The sequence below is a fragment of the Sturnira hondurensis genome, unplaced genomic scaffold (genome assembly GCF_014824575.4).
Source record: "Sturnira hondurensis isolate 20B ecotype Veracruz unplaced genomic scaffold, ASM1482457v3 Scaffold0006496, whole genome shotgun sequence".
NCBI lineage: Eukaryota > Metazoa > Chordata > Mammalia > Chiroptera > Phyllostomidae > Sturnira > Sturnira hondurensis.
In genome coordinates, this window is record NW_028079127.1 from 5548724 (window position 1) to 5569964 (window position 21241).

Below are 21241 nucleotides of genomic sequence, written 5' to 3' on the forward strand. Positions count from 1 at the left end.
TATCCAATTCTATTGTGAGGTAGCTCCCTATAGCTATAATGGAATGTGCACTGAGTTGCAACGCACTTTGGTTGACTACTTGATATTTAGCTAACTGCCAAACATCACCCCTTCCTAACTTGGTACTATTGTTTATTTCCATATGCCAGGTAAACACACTGAAGACCCTCAAAAGACTGCTCATCATTTAAGACTGAAAAAGCATGTATTTTGCTACGCACAAATAAGGGACATGTAAACACACAGTGGTTTTCCACTGCCGCACACTCTGCAATCACAACCCTTCTGCACACACAATCTGGTGGCTGAGAAGACAGGCTGCCCTTCATGTCACTAAAACAGTACATGCGCACGTACCCGGGCTGAGCGCTCCATAGTGTAAGCTAAACCAGAGTGCACGATGTCTTTCTCGGATGCCCCCTATTAGGAAAAAGAACATAAATTTATAAGATCTTACAGGGTAAAAAAATGACCACAGACAAGTATGAACCAAGAAAGATGAGAGCAAGTGGTGAGATCAGCACTGGCCCCCTAAGATGCAGCTGCACCACGGCAACAGGTTCCATTGTTCACGTCACAGGGCACACACCTCCAGTCCTCAAACAGGGACTCAATACGGCATAGAAAGGCATCCATCTCCCCACCTCAATAGTAGCTCTCGGGTAGGACCCTGACTCTACATTCAGAGTGTCACCAAATTCCGAAGCTGGATTAAAGTTAGCAGTGCTAACTAACCTCCTAATTCTACTGATGAGGGAACTGTTGACCACAGAAGTTGGCCAAGTTTATGAATAGCTATTTTTAGAGCTGGGATACAACTCAGGGCCTTTGACCACCAAGCCAGCTCATCTCTTTCCTATGCCAATTATCTCTATAAGTCAATTTCTTTCAATAGGTTTCTTTATTTGTGTTTTAGAATGCTTTCTAAAATTTTAGGACAATTAACTATCAGCACCATTCTTAATGGGACATATATAGCTATCAAACACATATCCTGATATGCCAGATAAAAACTTAAAAAGTGGGTCACCAAAAAAGGTTATCTATGCTGAACTTCATTCAATTAACACTCAATTAAGATGGTATATGTCTGCCATGGCTGGTATAGCTCAGTGGACTGAGTGTGGGCTTGAGAACCAAGAAACATCTGGGTTAGTCTTATTTTGTTCTACCAAGTTAGGAAGAGGAAAAAATCTTGCTTTACAGACAGAACACTGCTGTTTCCCTGATTTAATCATTCATCCACCAAATTTACTGAGAACCTACTGTGTTAGGCACAGGGGACACATCAGAAAATAATGAAAATTCTCTGTTCTCATGAAGTTTATATTTTAATGGGAAGAGACAGCATATACTTGAAACTTAAAACCATGAGGCTGGGTGAGATCATCAAAATTTTGACCTCAGCCCTGGCTGGATAGGCAGTTGGTTAGAGCATCATCCCTATATGCTAGGGTCGCAAGTTCAATCCTCAGTCACAAAACATACAAGAATAAACCAATGACTATGCATAAGTAAGCGGAACACGAAATCAATGTTTTGCAAACCCTCTCAAATTAATATACTAAACAAAATTTTTGAATTCAAACACAGGCCTGGTTCAGAAACAAAGTCCCTCCAATGTTAAACAAGTGGAGAGCTGACCAGGATAGCTAGAGAAGCAGAGAGAAAACCAGGTGAATGTGGTATTCTGGAAGATAAGAAAAGAAAATGTTATATTTCAGGAGGGAGTGATCACTGTGACAACAGCTGTGGACAGGTGAGGGAAGACGGGGACTGAGAAATGACCACTGGATGTGGAGGGGCTGATGTCACTGGTTATCTTGACAAAAACAGTTTCACTGGAGTGATGGGCATTAAGAGTAAGTTCAGGTATAGAAGAACTGGGCAGAGAGTATGTACAACTCTTAAGGTTTGCTCTAAGGGATATAAAAATGGCAAGAAAAGGAAAGGGGATTAAGACTTATTTTATTTAAGATAGCATTTGGTACACTGATAGAAATGACTGAACAGAGGGAGGACTAATGATACAGAAGAGCGGGGAAGATTTGCTTGAACTGTGCATTTTGTAAGTTGAAAACAGGCCATCTAATGCCACGAATACAACTTGGGCTCAGATGGAAGTACAGAGAGTTCACCTGTAACAAGAGGAGAGATGACACAAGAGAGGGCACAGATACCAGGAGCTGGGCACATGGGCAAGTTCTCTGACTGCGTCAATTTTCTCTTAGAACATATACCATGTCATGAGTTGGAGTGCACAAGATATAGGAGAAAATAATATTCATTCAGGAGAATGAGAAAATAAACGGAACAAGAGAAAATAGTACACCTGTTGGGCAGCTCTAAGAGCCTACTTGAGGTTGGTTAGTGGTTAGGATCAAACAGTCAGCAAGGCCTCCAGCTAGTGAGGTGCTGGAACGGAGGGGCAGAGATCTAGATTTCACCAGGGTTCTGGTGTTAACAAGGGGTATGAGGAAGCAAAACTAGACTAGGGAGTCATCATGGTGACAGAACATGGAATTTAAGTTAGGTAAGAAGAGAACTGAAGACAATGGGGGGGATAAGAGACAGTGAAAAGATGGTAAGATCAGTGATTAGGTCCTGAAAGGACTAGAACCCAGCTGGGGAAGGGGGAAGTAGAGAGGAACTGGAAAAGAACACTTTATTATAAGACTCCTATAATAGGTAAGAGGTGGAAAAATAGCACTAAAGTCTAAAATTAGAAGCACTGAAAGCATTTGAAAATTGGGAGATCAATATATTGGGCAAAGGTTATTTTAAAGGACAAAAGGAAAGTCACCATAGCTACTTTCTAATTAATTAGCTGCCCTCTTTCTGTACTCCCTCTGGAGGTTTCAATTTGGGTGACTGGTATGTGCCAGGCAGGTGCTAAGACATGGGGTAACCACTGGGAGGAGCAAGAAGCCCAATGGAGAGCAGCACCAGTCTTGCCAAAGCACTGTAGTTACTGGTGATGGAAGGATGTATGCAGAGGGCACTTTCAGGGGAGGCCTCAGACATGTGGTGATATCTAAGCAAGGAGGGGGTTAGGGCATTTCAGACAGAAGGACCAGAACTAACAGAGACATGGCTCCGAGAAAGAGGAAGATTCACTTAGGAGAACTGTTAGTTCCCAGGGTGGCAAAGCAGCTTCAAAACAAAACCCTTAACTTCCCCCATGGTTCAATATAGTACAGCAATTTCAACCGGTGTGCTGCAAGAATTTTTAAATCATGCAATACCTGACTATTTAGTCAGGGACCACTGAGCTCTTCCCTCAGTCTGTCAAATAATAAAAATAACACCCAACAACAATAGTCATCCAGTGTGAATTAATCAAAATTATACCTTTTTAGGGGTCAGGTTGGCAAAAAATGTATTTTTTTTGTATGCTGCATAATTTTAGTAATTAGATGAAAAAGGATGAAAATCACTGATATAGTCTTGCTATTTTCCATGACTATGTCATTTCGTAAGATATAATTTAGCCTTGGCTGGTGTAGCTCAGAGGATTGAGTGTGGGCCTCCGAACCAAACAACCCAGGTTCAATTCCCAGTCAGGGCACATGCCTGGGTTGCAGGCCAGTTCCCAGCAGGGGACTCATGGGAGGCAACCACACATTGACATTTTTCTCCCTCTCTTCCCCTCTAAAGATAAATAAATAAAATTTTAAAAAAAGATATAATTCAGCCATTTTCCTCCCATGTATATCAAAATGAATTTTAAAAACTGCACATACAGTTTCAATGACATCATCTTGCCTGGAGCCATTTCTCTACTTTAGAATTATCTTAGGATAAATTCCTAGAGGGGATGTTATTACGTCTAAGGGTAGAAACACTTTAATAATGTTTAAATTTTTCCAAAGAGCTGTGTACCAATCTGCATTGTTATCAGAATAAAGATACAACTGCCTCACCACAACATGGTGAGTATAAGATGCATTAACTGTTTTTGCTAGTTTAATACATTAATTTGTATTTTTTAACAGTGAGGTTAAACATTTTTTTCCTAGGCCTATTTCCTCTGCCTTTGTTTCCCATATCTTCTGCCAATTACTGGTGAAGAAATTCTATTTGTGATGTGTATGCATTATCAATGTACCCTGTCAATAGTTAATTAACATAAGATATCCTTTCTAATCTGTTTTAACTCTTATTTGTATTCATATAGCAGTTACAATTTTTCAATATATTTTTACCTAATGACTACTTTTCAATTCTTTTTATTTCTCAGAAGCTTAAAAGAGTTAAAATACATTATATAATTCTTCACAACATTAGAATCACTTGGTTGAGTCATCTGTATTGCAAAAGTACCAAAAGGAGAACCATTATTTATGTATTTTGCACTAGGATTCTTACTCCATTTTTGGAACGCAGTGAAAGAGGAAGGCACAAAGCATGTACAAGTCATATAATTACTATCATGTTGACCACAGCCTGTCATCTCAGCCTACTTGAACTGAGTCTAAAGGGAGCAGGTAGTGTGTGTGTGAAATGAAACTCTGTCATGAGCACACTCACCGATATCCTGTCCTGGAACTCTGCCGTGGGCACAACAGGGATAGTTCCACCGTGCTTTCCAAATTTTCTTTCCAAACTCTCTTGAACAGACACTATGAAAAGCCAAGATATGAGGATAAAATATTGCTAGTAGAAAAAAAATAAAGCAGAACCAAAATTTGTCCAAAACTATACCCACGACCCCAAATCCAAGAGTCTTGGAAACCCTCAACACTAAATGACATGAAAGGGTTAATCATTTAAAAGGAATAAAGCACTTGGCCAAATTCCTATATAAATGTGAATTTAGGTCACTGTTTTGTTTCCATAACACCCCATTACCAGGGTTTTTCCTTGGCTCTTAAAAAAAGAAATTGCTGAGGGAGAAAGAAAAGGAACTAGATGGATCATTTCACCCAGATCCTTAGTGGGCTGAGTGAAGGAGCTCAGTTGGAGGTCTTGGTCTTATTTCAGCTTGATGAAAGTTCTACTGTTAACTCTGGAGCCTACTCTAGTCAAAGAAAAACTCTCATCAGAAGACTAAAATATTCTTGTCACTAAATGGGCCTTCACTAAGAACAACCAGAAGTAAAAATGGGATGCGCATCAGCAGAAGTTCATGGTTTAAAATGATACTCTTTCTACTGCTAATTTGTAGGTTATGTTCTTGGAAATTATACCACATAATATTTGAATATAAATCTATTTGAGAGAGCTAATATATTGATTATCTATAAAGAAATTGTATGTTTTTGGTCTAAGACTCATGAGATAAAATAGTTTTCTGTACTGAAGTTAATTTAAATTCTTTAGGATTACAAAAGGAAACTAGTCTTAAATTTAAGCTTTTCCACCCTTCTAAGCTGGCCCATAAAAGATTATTTATTTTTGGAGACCGATTTCATCAGAACTTACTGAGCAAGTGGTAGTTAGAGTCCCTTTCATATTTGAAGGTCAAACGGCCATAGCTGACATGATTTAGGTTCTTTAGCCATTCAAAGTAAGACACTGTCACTCCTCCAGCATTCAGGTAGAGGTCTGGAATAACCATAATGTTCCTCTCCAGAAAAATCTTATCAGCTTCCGGAGTTGTCGGTCCATTGGCACCTTCAGCAATGATCTGTAAGAGAGTCAGGCACATAGAGAAATACCAATGCTACCACCAAATCCCCTCCACTGAGCTCAAGAGATGTGCATATATGGGTAGGGAGTTGTAGGGAAAAGAGTAATTTGAGTTTGAATCAAATAACAAGTCATTTTGTTCTAACATATATAAAACTATTTTTCACCTATTTCCATAACTACTTTTTGCAAGTTTAGTTTAACAGGAAACCCATGGTGATGGTTGCACAGCTCCAAATATACTAAAAGCATTTAAATTGTATACTTGGGTGAATTGTTTGGTATGTGTATTATATCTCAATAAATTGTTGTTAAAAAAAAGGATACCCAATGAGCACCTTTCTGTGACCTTCAATGTCATCCACATTGGTAGGGTTGAACCCAGTCTCCATTCTGCTTTACCTTGGCTTTGATTCTGGGTGCATTGGACTTGGTCAGCTGCTTCTCACTGGCAGCAGGGATTAGTATATCACAGTCGGCCTCTAAGATGCTCCCTTCATAAAGCTTCGCCTTGGGGAAGCCCAGGATTGATCCATGTTGCTGTAATTGATTGAAAATCAAAATTAACAACTGCACTAGAGTTTAAATGCTTATGTTCAGTGCCTTTGATATGAAGACAAAGTTATCTTCAAAGCAAAGGAAATAAATATAAATAAAACTGACTGCAACTTTACAATAGTCAGTGTAGTTACTAAACTGTTCATATATTAGGTTAACACACCAATTTGAAGTCTTCCAGTTCTTTTGGGTCAATACCATCTGGATTCCATATGCTCCCATCAGATTCAGCAACACCAACACATTTAGCACCAAAGCGATGCAAATATCTCATCGAGTGCAGGCCCACATTACCAAATCCCTGTAAAGAACAATTATATATGACATAAAAAGATCCAATTCCTACCACAGATAGATGGTAAGAGTCATATTCTTACCAATGCACCTGACATTCTGTTAAAAGTAATTCTCAAAATCTTTTGGCCAAAAGAAACGATGAGCTAAATGGCTTCTCTTCAAGAATAAATTTGTTTAAAAATGTGGGACCAAACACTTTGTTATCTGTTACAACAAGTCCTGAAGAAGTTTAGTTTAGCCTTGTAGACTTATAAAGAAATGACAGTGGTGTCAATCATACCACCCAGGTCCTCAGTCCTGATGACCAGATTCCTGTCCTATGATAAAAAGGTAAGTCACTAACTGGGAAAAATATGAATTCTATTTTCAAATAGCACTCAATTTAATTCCTCTAGGTAAAATAATCAAGTACCAATCAAATCCTTTATCCCTAACAGTTTAAGAGACTTCCCCTTCTAGATACAACTTCAATCTAAATATTGATCAAAAGAAGTTGGTGGTAGTTTCATAGAAGGGGGGACCCAAAAATCCTCCCAGAATTTATTTATAAAAAATTGTGTATTTTATTATCACACGTTCAAACTTCAGTCACTTTCAAAGTACTCTCCATTTGATGCAATACACCTACCAAGACATTTTTTTCCACTGCTCAAAATGGTTTTGAACTTGTCAATTTTGATGCCTTTTAGTTCTGCCGTTTTTTGTTTCTCCTCTTCCACATCAGCAAAATGTTTCCCTTTGAGGACTTTTTTCATCCAGGAAAACAAAAAAAGTCGCTTGGGGTGAGACTGGAAGAATAGAGAAGGTGGGGCATGGGTGTCATGCCACTTTTTGGTCAAAATCTGCTCAACACTCAGCTCTGTGTGGGCATGTGTTGAACGAGTGTGTTAAAAAAAATTCACGGAAGCTGAACGCAGCTTCTCACATCAATGCCAATTGGTACACTGATACAGATGTGTTCCTAGAACACTCACCTAGCAGAAAGCCTGTACTACAAGGTTTGCCCTCCAGAAGATAATTCCACTTTTTGGAAGGCCCTCCTCATATGCATCCAAGAGATAAACAACCATTCTAAAACCTTCAAGATTCAAAAGAATCAAATCTTTAAAATTGCAAATCTAAAAAATTAAAAAATTTACTTTATATATATCAGTATTCTTTAAGAAACAGTATTTTTTACCTGAACAACAAATGTTTTATCTCCAAATCCTGGTGTCATTCCTAAAATGCTCATGTAAGAAGCTTCATTGATGAAGTTTTCAATCCCATGGAAAACTCCCCGGCCAGTAGCAGAGATCCGTCCATGGATTCCACCCTGACTGATGGGCTTACCAGTGACACAGGCATGGGCATTAATATCCTGCATGAGAAAGTCAAAACTTCAATGATAAAATCTTAAGGAGAATTTCATATAATGAACCAATGTCATGAAGAACTGGAGTCAGAACACATTCTCATCAGGAGGTGTTTAAGGGACAGTTTTCATCAAGAGGGACATGCTTCACTTTTCAAGATTTCTGTTCCTAGAAAATGCGTACAAGTACATTATGTTATCCAATGGGAGAAATAGGGTGTTTACAACTTTAACACCAAATAGGTACATATAACAATGTCACAAAAATAGATAGTTCATCTTAAAACTATTATTCTTTTGTTACATACTTAGCCCCTCTAAATCAGGGTACACCCTACCCTTAAGCATGTTAAAATCTACTATTAAAACTTGAGTATGTCACCAAAACACAGCTTAAGACAGGAAAAGGCATGGTGGTGTTACTGAATGGGAAGACCCAGTGTTGTAAAGATATTCTTCTATCAAACTAATTTACAAATTCAATACAATACCACTTAAAAAAGCCTTTAAAATACTCAAGTTCACCTTAAAAAGTGGGTCAGCAAAAGTAGTAAAGAAAAAAAAAGACAACAAAGTAATTAGGGGGTGTTGGGGCAATTTGGAATACCTACCAAAATAAAAATACCCACCAATCACAAAATTCTACTCTAGGAAAATTTCTAGGGGTATATTTAGTATGGTATCACTTAGGATAAAAAAAAAAAAGTACATGTGGGTAGGACACAGAGGCCCACAGAATACCTCTGGTGTCAGTGGTTCAGTATGGGAAGTGAAGTGGATGGGCAATAGTCTTTACCACTACCTTTCTGTACACTGAGCTGATGTGCATCAATTCTTGTTCAGAAACAACTGTAATTAGAAAAAAAGGTGAAAGGGCTTCGAAGGCCTTCCCTTTCAGGTATCAAATGCACCACAAACTGTAGCAACTGGTGCAAAATAGACAAACTGATTAGTGAGACGGAAGAAAACTAGAGACAGTTCTATTATATATAGAAAACCTATATAAAATGAAGAAAGCATTGTATACCAGTAGCTAAAGCTCGTATTTAATAAACTTAAAGCAAGTTGCTATCCATGTGAAACAAGATAAAGTGCCTTGCTTCATACCTTATCCCCAAGCTCCAATATGTGTTCTAGCTAGGTTGAGTTAAAAAAATAATTTGTTGTTTTTCTGTATTGTTTAAATATTTTTACAGAGATAACTAAGAACTGTATTACTTGTATAATCACCAACAAAAAGAATAAAATTAAGCTAAAAAAGCAGTCTAGTAAAGTAATTTACAGAATTAGTATTTTCCCACAGTTGTTTTTTCCATGAATAATTAACGCTTATGAATACAGAATTGCAAACCTAGTGCCAAGTGCTTTTAAACAGTGGAAATGCAAATGCTGGAGCTGACAGCAGTCCTCTGCGAGGTCAGGCATGGTGCCAGCACCCAGCTCCCCAGTATACCCAAGTGTCCCGTAAACCCAGAGAGGAAAATAAACTCTCCCTTCAACAGTGGCTCTTCCAGGTGGGAATAGACCAAAGAAGCTGCATGGTTTAGGTTCACACCTGGAAATAAGTAACAAAAACTATGGCTTCCTGAAGTACTGATTTTGAATTTCTTATCATTTGAAGAAGAAAAAGTCTTATTACCAGCATAGTCCAAGGTTTTAGCTGCCAGAGTGTCGCAAAACTTTGTTTTGCTGCCACCACTGAGAATGAGCTATGAATAACAATATACTTGCCTACTATTTTGTATTCTTCAATCTAGTGTCTTGCTTAAAAAGAACAAAAGAACAAGAGACCATACCCAGAGCTCACTGAATATAAAAAGATGACAGAGAAAAACATCCTTTCTGGGAAATCAAAATTCTTTGAAGTGTCTCATACTGCTCTGTTTTCCTTCAGGGGATGTGTGCAATTGACACTATGTGGTATTTATAAAATTTATTTTTTGTGCTTACTAAGGGCTGGGTACTATTTTAAGTACATTGTATTATTATTACTGATTTAATTCCCCTGACTCTCTCATGAAGTACTATTATTGTTGCCAATTTACATATGAGGAAACTGAGGCACTTGCCACAGGTCACAGAGCTAGTGTGGGAAGGAGCCAGTTCCAGAATCCAGGCTTATGCTCATGCTCCTACCACAGACTGTACTTTTCCAGAAATGAGACTGAACTGCAAATTCCTCCACTGGGTGCCAAGCCTCCTTTCTCTCCCTCAGGATGAAAAATATTCCTCCTCTTCTCCAAGGCTGGCCTTTCCTCTAGGGCCCTTAAAAAAACTGTCTAGGCCTTTATTCCCTTGGAAGATTTTGCTACATCTATCATCTTATATTTCTCTTATATCACCTATGTCTTACACCAATGAATTTGTGGCCCAAAGCCAATCAAATGCTAAATAAACAACAGAAATCTTTTTCTTTGGACAACAGCCATCTTTCTAGTTGTCTACCTTCTGCTTTTCTCCAGTGCATTTTCCTTAAAGAGGAAGCTGCTCTTCACACCCTACTTCCTTCTCTTGACTCACCCCTGAAGTGTGGCTCCCAACTCACTGCTGTGAGGATAAGCCCGTTGCTGAACTGGTCTCTCTTCAGAAACTTCCCCCCTCCCTAAACATGCACAACACAGCTATAAGTGATTCTCATTCTTTTACATCTGAGTGCTTTCTTCCCTTAAATCATTCTTCAATCTGCCCATTTGTCTCCAATGGTAGGGCAGGCTAACATCACCTCACTTTCTGGGATCCTGACCCTCAACAATACCATTCTCGTCACACACAGAATCTTAAAATGTACACTCAGCTGTGTCACACATCTGCTCACAATTAATGCGTCATCAGTTTCCCTGTTTATGGGACAAAGATCCAAGTTCTCCTCTCACTGATAGGGTGATAATCTGGTCTGATCCTCCTCTGCTGGCTTCTCTTGGGTCCTACAATCTCACTCTCTGCTCTCATTACCATGGTCTTCTCTCAAGTTTACCTCTTTTGCACATCAGCGCCTTTACTCAGGTGTTTCCTCCTGCCTCTAACCCTTGTCCTGCCCTTCCCCTATTGATGTCTACTCATCTTCAAAGAAGCCTTCTCTAATCTTACCTCCAAAGAATTGGTCAGACTCCCACTATTCTTTTCATAGAATCTAAACTTCTAGTATCCATTCCAATTGCACTGAACACTTTGCTTATACTTAGTTTTGCACATAGTAGGTACTCTGCATATATTTCAAATGGATGTTTTTTTTCAATTCCATTTCTCTTCCTCCCATTTAAATGTTTGCTTTCTAGGGCTTTATCCCTTTAGAGACAGAAGTTTTTCTTCTTGTGTTCTCTATTAGTGGCAGTACTTCTGTTCTGTCCCCACACTCGAGTCCTTTTGGTTCTCTCTGACTGAATATTGTTCTGTTCCTTGATCCCACACATCCTATCCAGTCTGGCCGAGTCTATCTCTGCCAGGTACCAATGCTTCTCCCCAGCCCCTATGGTTCTTGGGCTATGAAGGAGTTTATCTCTTTGCTCTAGTACAGCCCAACGTCCCCTAAGGAAGGGTCAGCATCGAAGGTTCCCCTCTAAAGGGTGCAACAAAAACACCACGGTCTAATATTTTTGTCTTGGTCCACTTACCCTCTTCACTATCTTACAACCTTTCTAAATAAGTCTTACTTTCAGACAATCCCTATGTTCAAATTCTATCCATTTTCAAGGTCTAGTTCAAATACCTCCTCCAGCAAACCTTGTTTCAGAAACCATAACTCTAACCTTGTATCATACTATCTCCATACCTTATTTGCTGATGTATCTTCATTTCTCTTTAAATCAAAGCTCTTAAGGGGAAAAGTCAGAAATGAAAGCTTCTTTATTTCTTTCTAGTGTCTTAGGACAGCATATTGCTTAGGAAGGTAATCTTTCTCTGATGGTCCCACCCCAGCCCCCATGATAGGGTGGCATCTAAGAAAAAGCTCAAACCATGTCTACTACATTTATAAGAATAGAGAGAGAAGTAAAATAACATGCAAATCAAGATATGATTAAAGGGGAGGTGATAAACCCAGTGGATTCTCTACTTTCACATATAATATAAATTGTTATTTCTTAGAGATGGCAAATGAAGCCTTAGGCCTTTTGGTGGGTGCTTACATAGTGCCCTATGGTGCTCGCATAGGTGTCGGCAATCCAGGACATCTCCCGCTCGCCTGTGCTCATGTCTGGAGCAGGCACGTCAATGCCAGGACCTGGGGGCATAGGGAAAGGAAAGGGCACTGAACCAGTTTTCAAGATAAACTCATGTCAAACACAAAGATCCTTGTAATTCTCTGGAACAAAGCTACCATGGCTAGAAAACTTTACATTTCATTTAGGTAACTAATTGAAGTCAAAGAAATGCTTATTATATGTATTAAATGTTTCACTTCTGAATTTATACATCCACAATATTACATGGAACTTTCTCCCACTGGCATTTACTTGGAAGACAGCTATGCACAGACATAAACCACTCCATAGGACTTCGGTAAGCACAGGCAAATCAATTCAGCCCATTTAACCTCAGTTCCTTAAACTGCAATCAGAGATCACAATACCATCTTGCTCCAATAAATAAGATTGCTATGGTTAGAGAGTATATGTGTATGAGGTAACATACCCCTTATGGGGGATGTACACCTTCCTCAGTGCATAGAAAAAGAAGGAAGGAAAAAAGACACATTGCTGAAGCAATTGTGTACGTCCCATATTACTTTTATCCATAACAGAATGCTGCTTTGACTATTATCCAAAGCTTTACTCAGTGTATATAAAGTTTTGGGCCCTGGCTTTCAATTTCTCAGATCACAGTCAACTAAAAAGTTGGAGGATAACAAGTTAGCTCAAAGCAGCAACAGGTACCATTGACAACACACTACTGATGGCCACGGTGAGATTCAGATACAAATGTGTTAAATGATGCCCACTGAAATCTGTAAAGGCAGAAACACATAGAAATACTTCTATAAAAAATAGAATAAAAGACACCCTGGCTGGTGTAGCTCAGTGGATTGAGTGCGGGCTGCAAACCAGAATGTCTCTGGTTCGATTCCCAGTCAGGGCACATGCCTGGGTTGCAGGCCAATTCCTCACTTTGGGGCACACAAGAGGCACCCACACATCGATGTTTCTCTCCTTCCCTTCCTCTCTCTCTAAATATAAAAATAAAATATTAAAAAAACAGAATAAAAGGAAGGTGTATGTCCATGTAAATGACTTGGCATAATCACCAAAACAGACACAAGAAAATAGGTAATTCTCACATACCATGTATATGTTCCCATTTATATAACTCTATATATGTATAATATCTATGCATATATTTCCATGTGCACATATGTGTGCAGTCTGGAAAAGATGCACAAACTTGTTCACTATGTTTGGATTTCAGCCTTATTATACAATTGTTCCATTGTATAATACAAACTCATATCATTACCAAAAAAAACCCCACAAAAAACAACTTGGTAAAACTATTAAGTCTCCCCCAAAATAAAGTTTGTTCTAAGAACTCAAGTTTTTTTTAATTTAAAAATATTTTATTTATTTATTTTTAGAGAGAGGGAAGAGACAAAGAGAAACACTGGTGTGAAAGACGTTGATCAGTTGTTCCTCCCACGCCCCCAGCTGGTGACCTGGACTGCAACCCCGGGGTGTGCCCTGACTGGGAATTAAACCTTTCAGTTTGCAGGCTGGCACTCAATTCACTGAGCCACACCACCCAGGGCTCAAGTTTTTTCTACAATTTTTACTTTTTAACCAGCAATATAAGGTACATTTTAATATTCTTCTACATTTCAGGGGCCAAGGTCCTAGATACTGAACTTTTTTGCACAAGTTATGATATAATGGACACAGAACCAGCATAAGACAACTTTGAAATGGTCAAGGTTTACTCTTTATACTCAAGCACACCTCCCCTACCCAATCTGTAACTCTGTGCCCTTGTACCTTTTTGTAGGCATCTTATAAATCTTATGAAGTCTAACTCTCCAAACCCATCATCACCCCATACAATTCTCATATTTAAGGATTAATGCCATATTCTAGTCTCACCCTCTGACAAAAGGGCTCTACTGAAGACATTAGGGTGTTTTTTTAAACAAAGTTTATGAAGCAAATGATTATAAACTTAACAGTTTATAAGGGTGATATCTAAACTCACACAAAAGAATTAACACCAATCTTTTACAAACTTTATCCTATGGAAAATATTCCTCAGAACAGCATCAAAAAGAATAAAATACTTACGAACAAACTTTGAAAAAGGAGTTTAAGACTTGTACACTGAAAACTACAAAATATCACTGAAAGAAATTAAAAACCTAAACAAATGGGAAGAGAATACTTAATATGGTTACAGGGGAGTCAGAAAATAACAGAAATAACATCAGTTCCACCAGTTTGCCCAGTAATAATTTTGTGCCCTGAAAGGAGAAAAAGAAATCCTTTTGCTTCTGTCTTGTTCTCTGAAGATTCCTAGGCCTAGTGATCTAGTTTAGTGTCACTGTGGGTGATGAGGAATGAGGCTTTTGCATATAAGCAAAGAAGTCAAACTGCTGGTACATAAGCTTTCAGTGTTTCAATAAATCAGTTTTTAACCTTTGGAGCTCTAAGATACTTGTCAATACAGAGAAAATTAAGCTGAATATACTCTGAATAATGGACAATAAATACAACTGAATAAAGTATGAAACCACTCAAGGCTATTAAAGTACTTTGAGATTTAAAAGAAGAAGAAATGTGCTATAAAAAATTATGAAGGCTATCAATAAGCTGAACATGAAACTTAAGTTCATAGGACCTTAACAACAGTGGGGGAAATACTGGGCAAGAGTAGCACAGGGGCAGAAAAAGATAAGTAGATTTTCTTTCCCATGTTAGTTCTCTTTAGTTTAACTATGCTGAGAAGGCAAATATTCTACCAAGTAATTTGGTTTATTTTTTAAAACAAATCAGAATATTTCTAGAGTAAGAAATATATAGAAAGACTCAGTGCTTGAAAATTAAAAGATTGATGAATACTTATTCATCAGAAAAGAATATTCCTAACAAAAAGAACATATGACACAAATAGTAATTAATGTGATACAAAAACATCAGCCAAATGAAGATCAGTACCTTCAGAAATTTAGTCTGGCAAAAACTCCTAATAACAAACAATAAGAATCTCAGGAATCTGCAAAATCAGTTAGTGATGGCAGAGTGAGCTATCAGCATGAGCCTCCCCACCTCTCTGCCTGTGCCCACTGCTTTGAAGGCAAAGGTATGTTTAACCCTCCAATTCCAAAGGCATCAGATTTCTCACTGCTATCAAAACAGGATGTGTAAAACTGCTTTTTACACATTAAAAAATGTTTATAATACAAGTATTATTTAGTTCCTAAAAGTATGGCCTTGGTCTTTCTGGAAGTTGCAATAGGGAATGTACAATGTTATTATAGTGACCAAGAACCTTTACTATGTACAAGGAGAAGAGGTGCACGTGACCTCTCTTGGTGTCCATGCATATTGGGCCCCTGAACTTTTCTAGTAGGGATGTATCATAAATACATCTAGGTTATCTCACCATATTTATCACACAACCCAGGTTCTCAAAGTAAAAAGGGCAACTCTGTCAATTCATGTATAAGTAAAAGCAGGGGTTAAAATTAAGACAATTAGGTACTTTTCGGATAGTACCATTCTATGGGAAAACCTACATGGAAACACATACCAATAAACCCCTTCTTAGCCAGTTCCATGGTGAACCTTCTTGTGATCTTTTCCAATTCATTATCCTGTAAAGAAAAATAAATAAAAACAAAATCAATGAAAAAAAACTTTAACAGAAAAGCTACTTGTAAAGAAAATAATTGCATCGTATTTCTATTTATAGGACACTTTGATGCATTTTCTTGGTCTTGGAGCAACCCATAAAGCATGCATTTCCATTTTAAAGATAAGAAAATAGATTTCTGGCCAAGACGGAGATGGAGTTAGACACACTGTGCCTCCTTGCACAAACCAAAAGGAAGACAACAACAATTTAAAAACCAAAAACAACTGGAACTGGCAGAAAGTCAAACTGTATGGACGTCCAACAATCAAGGAGTTCAAGACACTTCATCCAGACTGGTAGGAGGGGCAGAGGGAGCTCATGGAAAGGCTGAGACTGGCCGCCCCAGTGAGGCAGTGGATAGTGGAATGGGGTGTAGCACGCATGGCAGCTGGCGGACCAGGCAGTCTGACATTCATGCTCAGATAAACGAGGTGAAACTGAGTAGTGGGATTGACTGCATAACCCTCGGTCCCAGACTGGGGAAATAAAGCCTGAAAGCACTGATTGAAAACACCTGTGAGTGTTGAGGTGCCGGGAGAAACTACCAGCCTCACAGCAGAGTTAGTTGGACAGATCCACAGGGTCCTAGAACATACAAAAATACACCCACACAAGAATCAGCACCAGAAGGGCCCACTCTGCTTCTGGGAAGTAGGGGAAGTGACTGAAATCCGGCAGAGAGCAGTGCAAGTGCCACTGTTTCCGCTCAGACCCCTTCCTCACATGCAGCATCAACAACTCAGCAAAGTAGGTTACCCCACCCTGGTAAATACCTTAGGCTCCGCCCCTCACTATGTAACAAGCTGTCAAAAAAAAAAAAGCCCCAAATGAAAGAACAAATCAAAGCTCCAGAAAAAATACAACTAAGTGATAAAGAGGTAGCCAACCTATTAAATGCACAGTTCAAAACACTGGTAGCCGGGATGCTCACAGAACTGGTTGAATTTGGTCACAAATTAGATGAAAAATGAAGGTCACGCTAAGTGAAATAAAGAAAAATGTACAGGGGTCCAATAGTGATGGGAAGGAAACTGGGACTCAAATCAAGGGTGTGGACCAGAAGGAAGAAAGAAACACCCAATCAGAAAAGAATAAAGAAACAAGAATTCAAAAAACCTGAAGAGAGGCTTAGGAACCTCCAGGACATCTTTAAATGTCCCAGCATCTGGCCCTGGCTGGTGTAGCTCAGTGGATTGAGTGCAGGCCTGCGAATCAAAGGATCGCAGTTTGATTCCCAGTCAGGGCGCATGCCTGGGTTGCAGGCCAGTTCCCATCAGGGGACACACGAGAGGCAACCATACATTGATGTTTCTCTCCCTTTCTCCTTCTCTTCCCCTCTAAAGATAAATAAAATCTTTAAAAAAATGTTCCAGCATCCGAATTATAGGGATACCCAGCTGGAGAAGAGGAAGAGCAACAAGTGGAAAAATTATTTGAACAAATAAAGGAGAATTTCCCCAATCTGGCAAAGGAAACAGACATCCAGGAAGCCCAGAGAGTCCCAAAGAAGTTGAAACCAAGGAGGAACACATTAAGCCACATCATAATTACATTAGCCAAGTTTAAAGATAAGGAGAGAATCCTAGAAGCAGCAAGAGAAAAAGAGGCAATTACCTACAAAGAAGTTCCCATCAGACTGTCAGCTGATTTCTCAAAAGAGACCCTATAGGCAAAAGGGGGCTGGCAAAAAGTATTCCAGGTCATGAAAGGCAAGGACCTACATCCAAGATTGTTCTATCCAGCAAAGCTTTCATTTAGAATGGAAGGGCAAATAAAGTGCTTCTCAGATAAGGTCAAGTTAAAAGAGTTCATCATTACCATGCCTTTACTATATGAAATGTTAAAGGGATTTATTTATGAAAATGAAAAATATGTACAGTAAAATAACTGCAAACTCATAATTATTAACAACCACACCTAAAACAAAAACAAAAACAAACTAAGGGAACCACTAGAACAGGAACAGAACCAAAGAAATGGGGATCACATGGAGGGTTATAAATAGGGGAGTGGGAGGATAGAGAGAGAAAAGGTACAGAGAATACGTAGATTAGATGGTAGGTAGAAAATAGACAGGGGGAGGGTAAGAATAGTATGGGAAATGTACAAGCCAAAGAACTTACATGTATGACCCATGGACATGAACTAAAGTGGGGGAATGTGGGTATGAGGGGGCATGAAGGGTAGAGGGGAATGAAAGGGGAAATGGGACAACTGTAATAGCACAATCAATAAAATATATTAAAAAATAGAAATAAAAAATAAAGTAAAAATAAAAAATAAAGATAAGAAAATAAAGAGAACAGAAATTACGTTATACAAACAACAGAGTAGAACTAGGATTCAAATCCCAGTTCCTGTTCTCTTTATTAATGCAAGACCCTGTGGGCAATCCCTATTTCTCAAAAGAGACCTTACAGTCAAGAAGGGTCTGGAAAGAAGTATTCCAAGTCATGAAAGGCATGATTATGGTAAGATTTCATTTAAAGGGAAAGTTTTTAAAAGAATAAAATGATATATAATTATTATGTTTGTATACAGATGTTAATTTGGTACTATAAAACACAGTAACAATTGGCCTAATTATTTTGGAACTAATAAATAATAAGATTTTTACCAGACTAATTAAGACACTTGCTACTAGAATCCTGAGATCCTGATACAAAAATCTCAGTCACTGTAATTTATAAACATGGATATAACTGCCTAAGAATATGAAGGTATTAATTACCTTTTAACCAAGTAAGAAAATGAAAAAGGACACTGACGTTAAACAGGTGACTTTATATGGCAAACATTCAATGAGTTAATTATTTACTTGTTTTTCCATTCCTTTTGAAAGCAATAGAGACCATTAATCTCACCAGTATGGGGGACACATAGACACCTAAAAATTTCAAATCCTTTGTAAATGTACCACCTGTACAAATGTCATTTTGATACTTACAGTATAGTTTTTAGGATTGATCTTAACACCAGCTTTGGCACCCCCAAATGGCACATCTGAAATAGAAGGCTGAAAGTTGTTATTCCATATAAAGGATTATAAATTAAAAAGGAAGAAGGCACTATGCTATATCATAAAAATGTGTAATACCTTAAGCTTTAATTTCAGAAAATTCAGGCAATAAATTCATATTGATCTCTTCTAAAATGCTGCACTTTAAAATTCTAGTAAACAGAAATCATAAACCTAGGCAAGTTACAATGTATATTTAATCAGTATACTCTGCTACTTCTGAAAGTAAAAACAAATTTATTTTCCTTCTATGATGATTTGGTCTTATGTACAGAATATTAAAAGGGCTTTAAACAAAGGTTTACAACTTAAAAAATCCAACTAGTTGTTATAAAAAGTCCTCCATTTAAAAGACTAAATCTTAACACTAATGGAAAAATGATACAAGCCTTAAACTTTGAAACAAACAAAAAATGAGTTCTTATAGTTTATTTCTCTAACATATTAAAGATGATCTTAAATATAAACATATTTCTCCAAAGAATTCATATTAGGTAACAACAAAGAGATCACTTACCAACTACTGCACACTTATATGTCATCAGAGAAGCCAAAGCTTTTACTTCATCTACACTCACATCAGTGCTGTATCGAATACCTGGTAGTGTTTAAAAAAAGGAAGGAGTGTGAGAAAGAAGGGGATGCATTTAGAACATCCTGACAGGTTAAAAACATGCTATAAATTGAAAATGTCCACACTTTGTACATTGTACACCCTGGTTATTTCCAAGAACACTCAAAGTAGCCATGCAGAAAGAGCTATAAGATGAGCACTGGATTCTAAGTATTCTGATAGCCAAGAGAAAACGACTGGTATTGAAGTCCAGTTTTTGCTTTCTGGCAGGAGTAGCTAAGAGCATCAAATAGAATTCCTGGGGATTCAAAGAGAAATAAGAACTAGTCCTGTCCTTCAGAAACTTAAAACCCAATGAGAAGTAATAGCAACTACAATTTCACAAGAAAATTACCTTGAAATGAAAGTTTTTAAATACTTTTACGAAGGCAACTACCTCAGCAAAGGCTGTATTTTTCTTTTATTGACACTTTTTGGATTGGGTAATTTGGTAGCAGAGAGCTTAAGAATTTTGCTTTCTGATAACACATATATGGGCAAATGGATAGTCAATGAGTTTGACAGATTTGACTTGGATATCAGATATCTAAACAGAAGTTTTAGCTTCAAACGGGTATACTCAGAGAGCCTTACCTATTACTTCCCTCAACCAGTGTTAGCCTCTTTTTTTAATCCTCACCCAAGAATGTATCTTTTCTCATTGCTTTGGGTGGGGGGGGGGGAGGAGAAGGGGAGGGAGAGGAAAGGAGGGAGAGAGAGAGACTGAGAGGGAGGGAGATCAATTGACTGGTTGCCTCCTATACATGCCAGGACCTGGACTATACATCCCCAGACAAGGGACTGAACCCGCAATCCTTTGGTTACCTGATGACGCTCCAACCAATTGAACCGCATGGCCCAGGGCTGCTAGTCTCTGTCAACCAAGAAATGAGAAAGCTGAGCAGTTCCTGGGGATGAGCAATTCTTTTCATCTTTCTGCAAGGATTCTGGGAGGTAGCCAAGCAAACGAAAAAACTCTAAGTCTCAACGCCCATGTTTAGAAGTGTAGGTGTTTGGTGGAGGAGAAAGATAAATTAGGTATGCCCACTACTTTGGCTTTAGGGGTCTTGGCCAATCACCCTTCTAAGTTTTGCAGAGTTAAGCCACATTATGTACTCCACAGTCCACTGCCTGTTGACCCCAAGGAAGAAGGCTGAGTGAGGCTATGTCTGACTGCACAGTGAGAGGGGCTTCCTGACCCTATATTTGTGTGTGATGAAGGGTATCTGGATGAGGCTGGTTACTACTTCCATTGAGAGTCACAAGAAATAAGGAACCCAGGCATGTCTCAAAGAATTCTGGGGGAAAAAGTTTTCAGATAGAAATATACAGTATCAAATGAACTAGCAGTTTCAGAAAACTTCCCTAATCATTGTCCTCACCTGAGACAATTTATTGATTTTAAAGTGAGAGAGGGAGGAAGGGGGAGAGGGACAGGGAGGGAGGGGGGAGAGAGAGAGAGAGAGAAACACTGATCAGTTGCCTCTCATACATCCCTCCAACTGGAGATCAAACCTGCAATCTAGGTATGTGCCCTAACCAGGAACCGAACCTACAACCTTTTGGTATACAGACAATGCTCCAACCAACTGAGCTACCGGGCCAGGCTACCTAGTCATTTTTCTTTATTTAACATATTTTATTGATTATGCTCTTACAGTTGTCCCATTCCCCCCCCTTCAGTCCCCTCCACCCTTCACACCCTCTCCCACCCACATTCCCCACCTTTAGTTCATGTCCATGTGTCATAAGTTCTTGGCTTCTACATTTCCCACACTATTATTAGCCTCCCCCTATCTATTTTCTACCTACCATCTATGCTACTTATTCTCTGTACCTTTCCCCCCTAGTAATCTTTAAAAGCTAGTTTCTTATATCCCAGAAAACATATATTTATACATAGATAATCTATTTTAAGATGATTCTATCTTTTCTTGTA

At 38.5% G+C, this 21241-nt stretch overlaps 1 protein-coding gene across 1 annotated transcript in view; it reads right to left on the reverse strand.

Annotated features, from left to right (window-relative positions):
* The window catches only part of GLUD1 (glutamate dehydrogenase 1), a 46527-nt gene that overhangs the window by 1969 nt on the left and 23317 nt on the right, over positions 1-21241 (reverse strand). Inside the window, exons 2-11 of the mRNA XM_037049390.1 lie at positions 19207-19287; positions 18618-18673; positions 15566-15629; positions 11965-12059; positions 7667-7846; positions 6353-6490; positions 6034-6171; positions 5425-5629; positions 4531-4622; positions 358-420 (exon numbers count right to left, since the gene is read on the reverse strand). Coding sequence (XP_036905285.1) covers positions 358-420; positions 4531-4622; positions 5425-5629; positions 6034-6171; positions 6353-6490; positions 7667-7846; positions 11965-12059; positions 15566-15629; positions 18618-18673; positions 19207-19287 — 1112 coding nt within the window. The remainder of the gene's footprint in view (positions 1-357; positions 421-4530; positions 4623-5424; positions 5630-6033; positions 6172-6352; positions 6491-7666; positions 7847-11964; positions 12060-15565; positions 15630-18617; positions 18674-19206; positions 19288-21241) is intronic.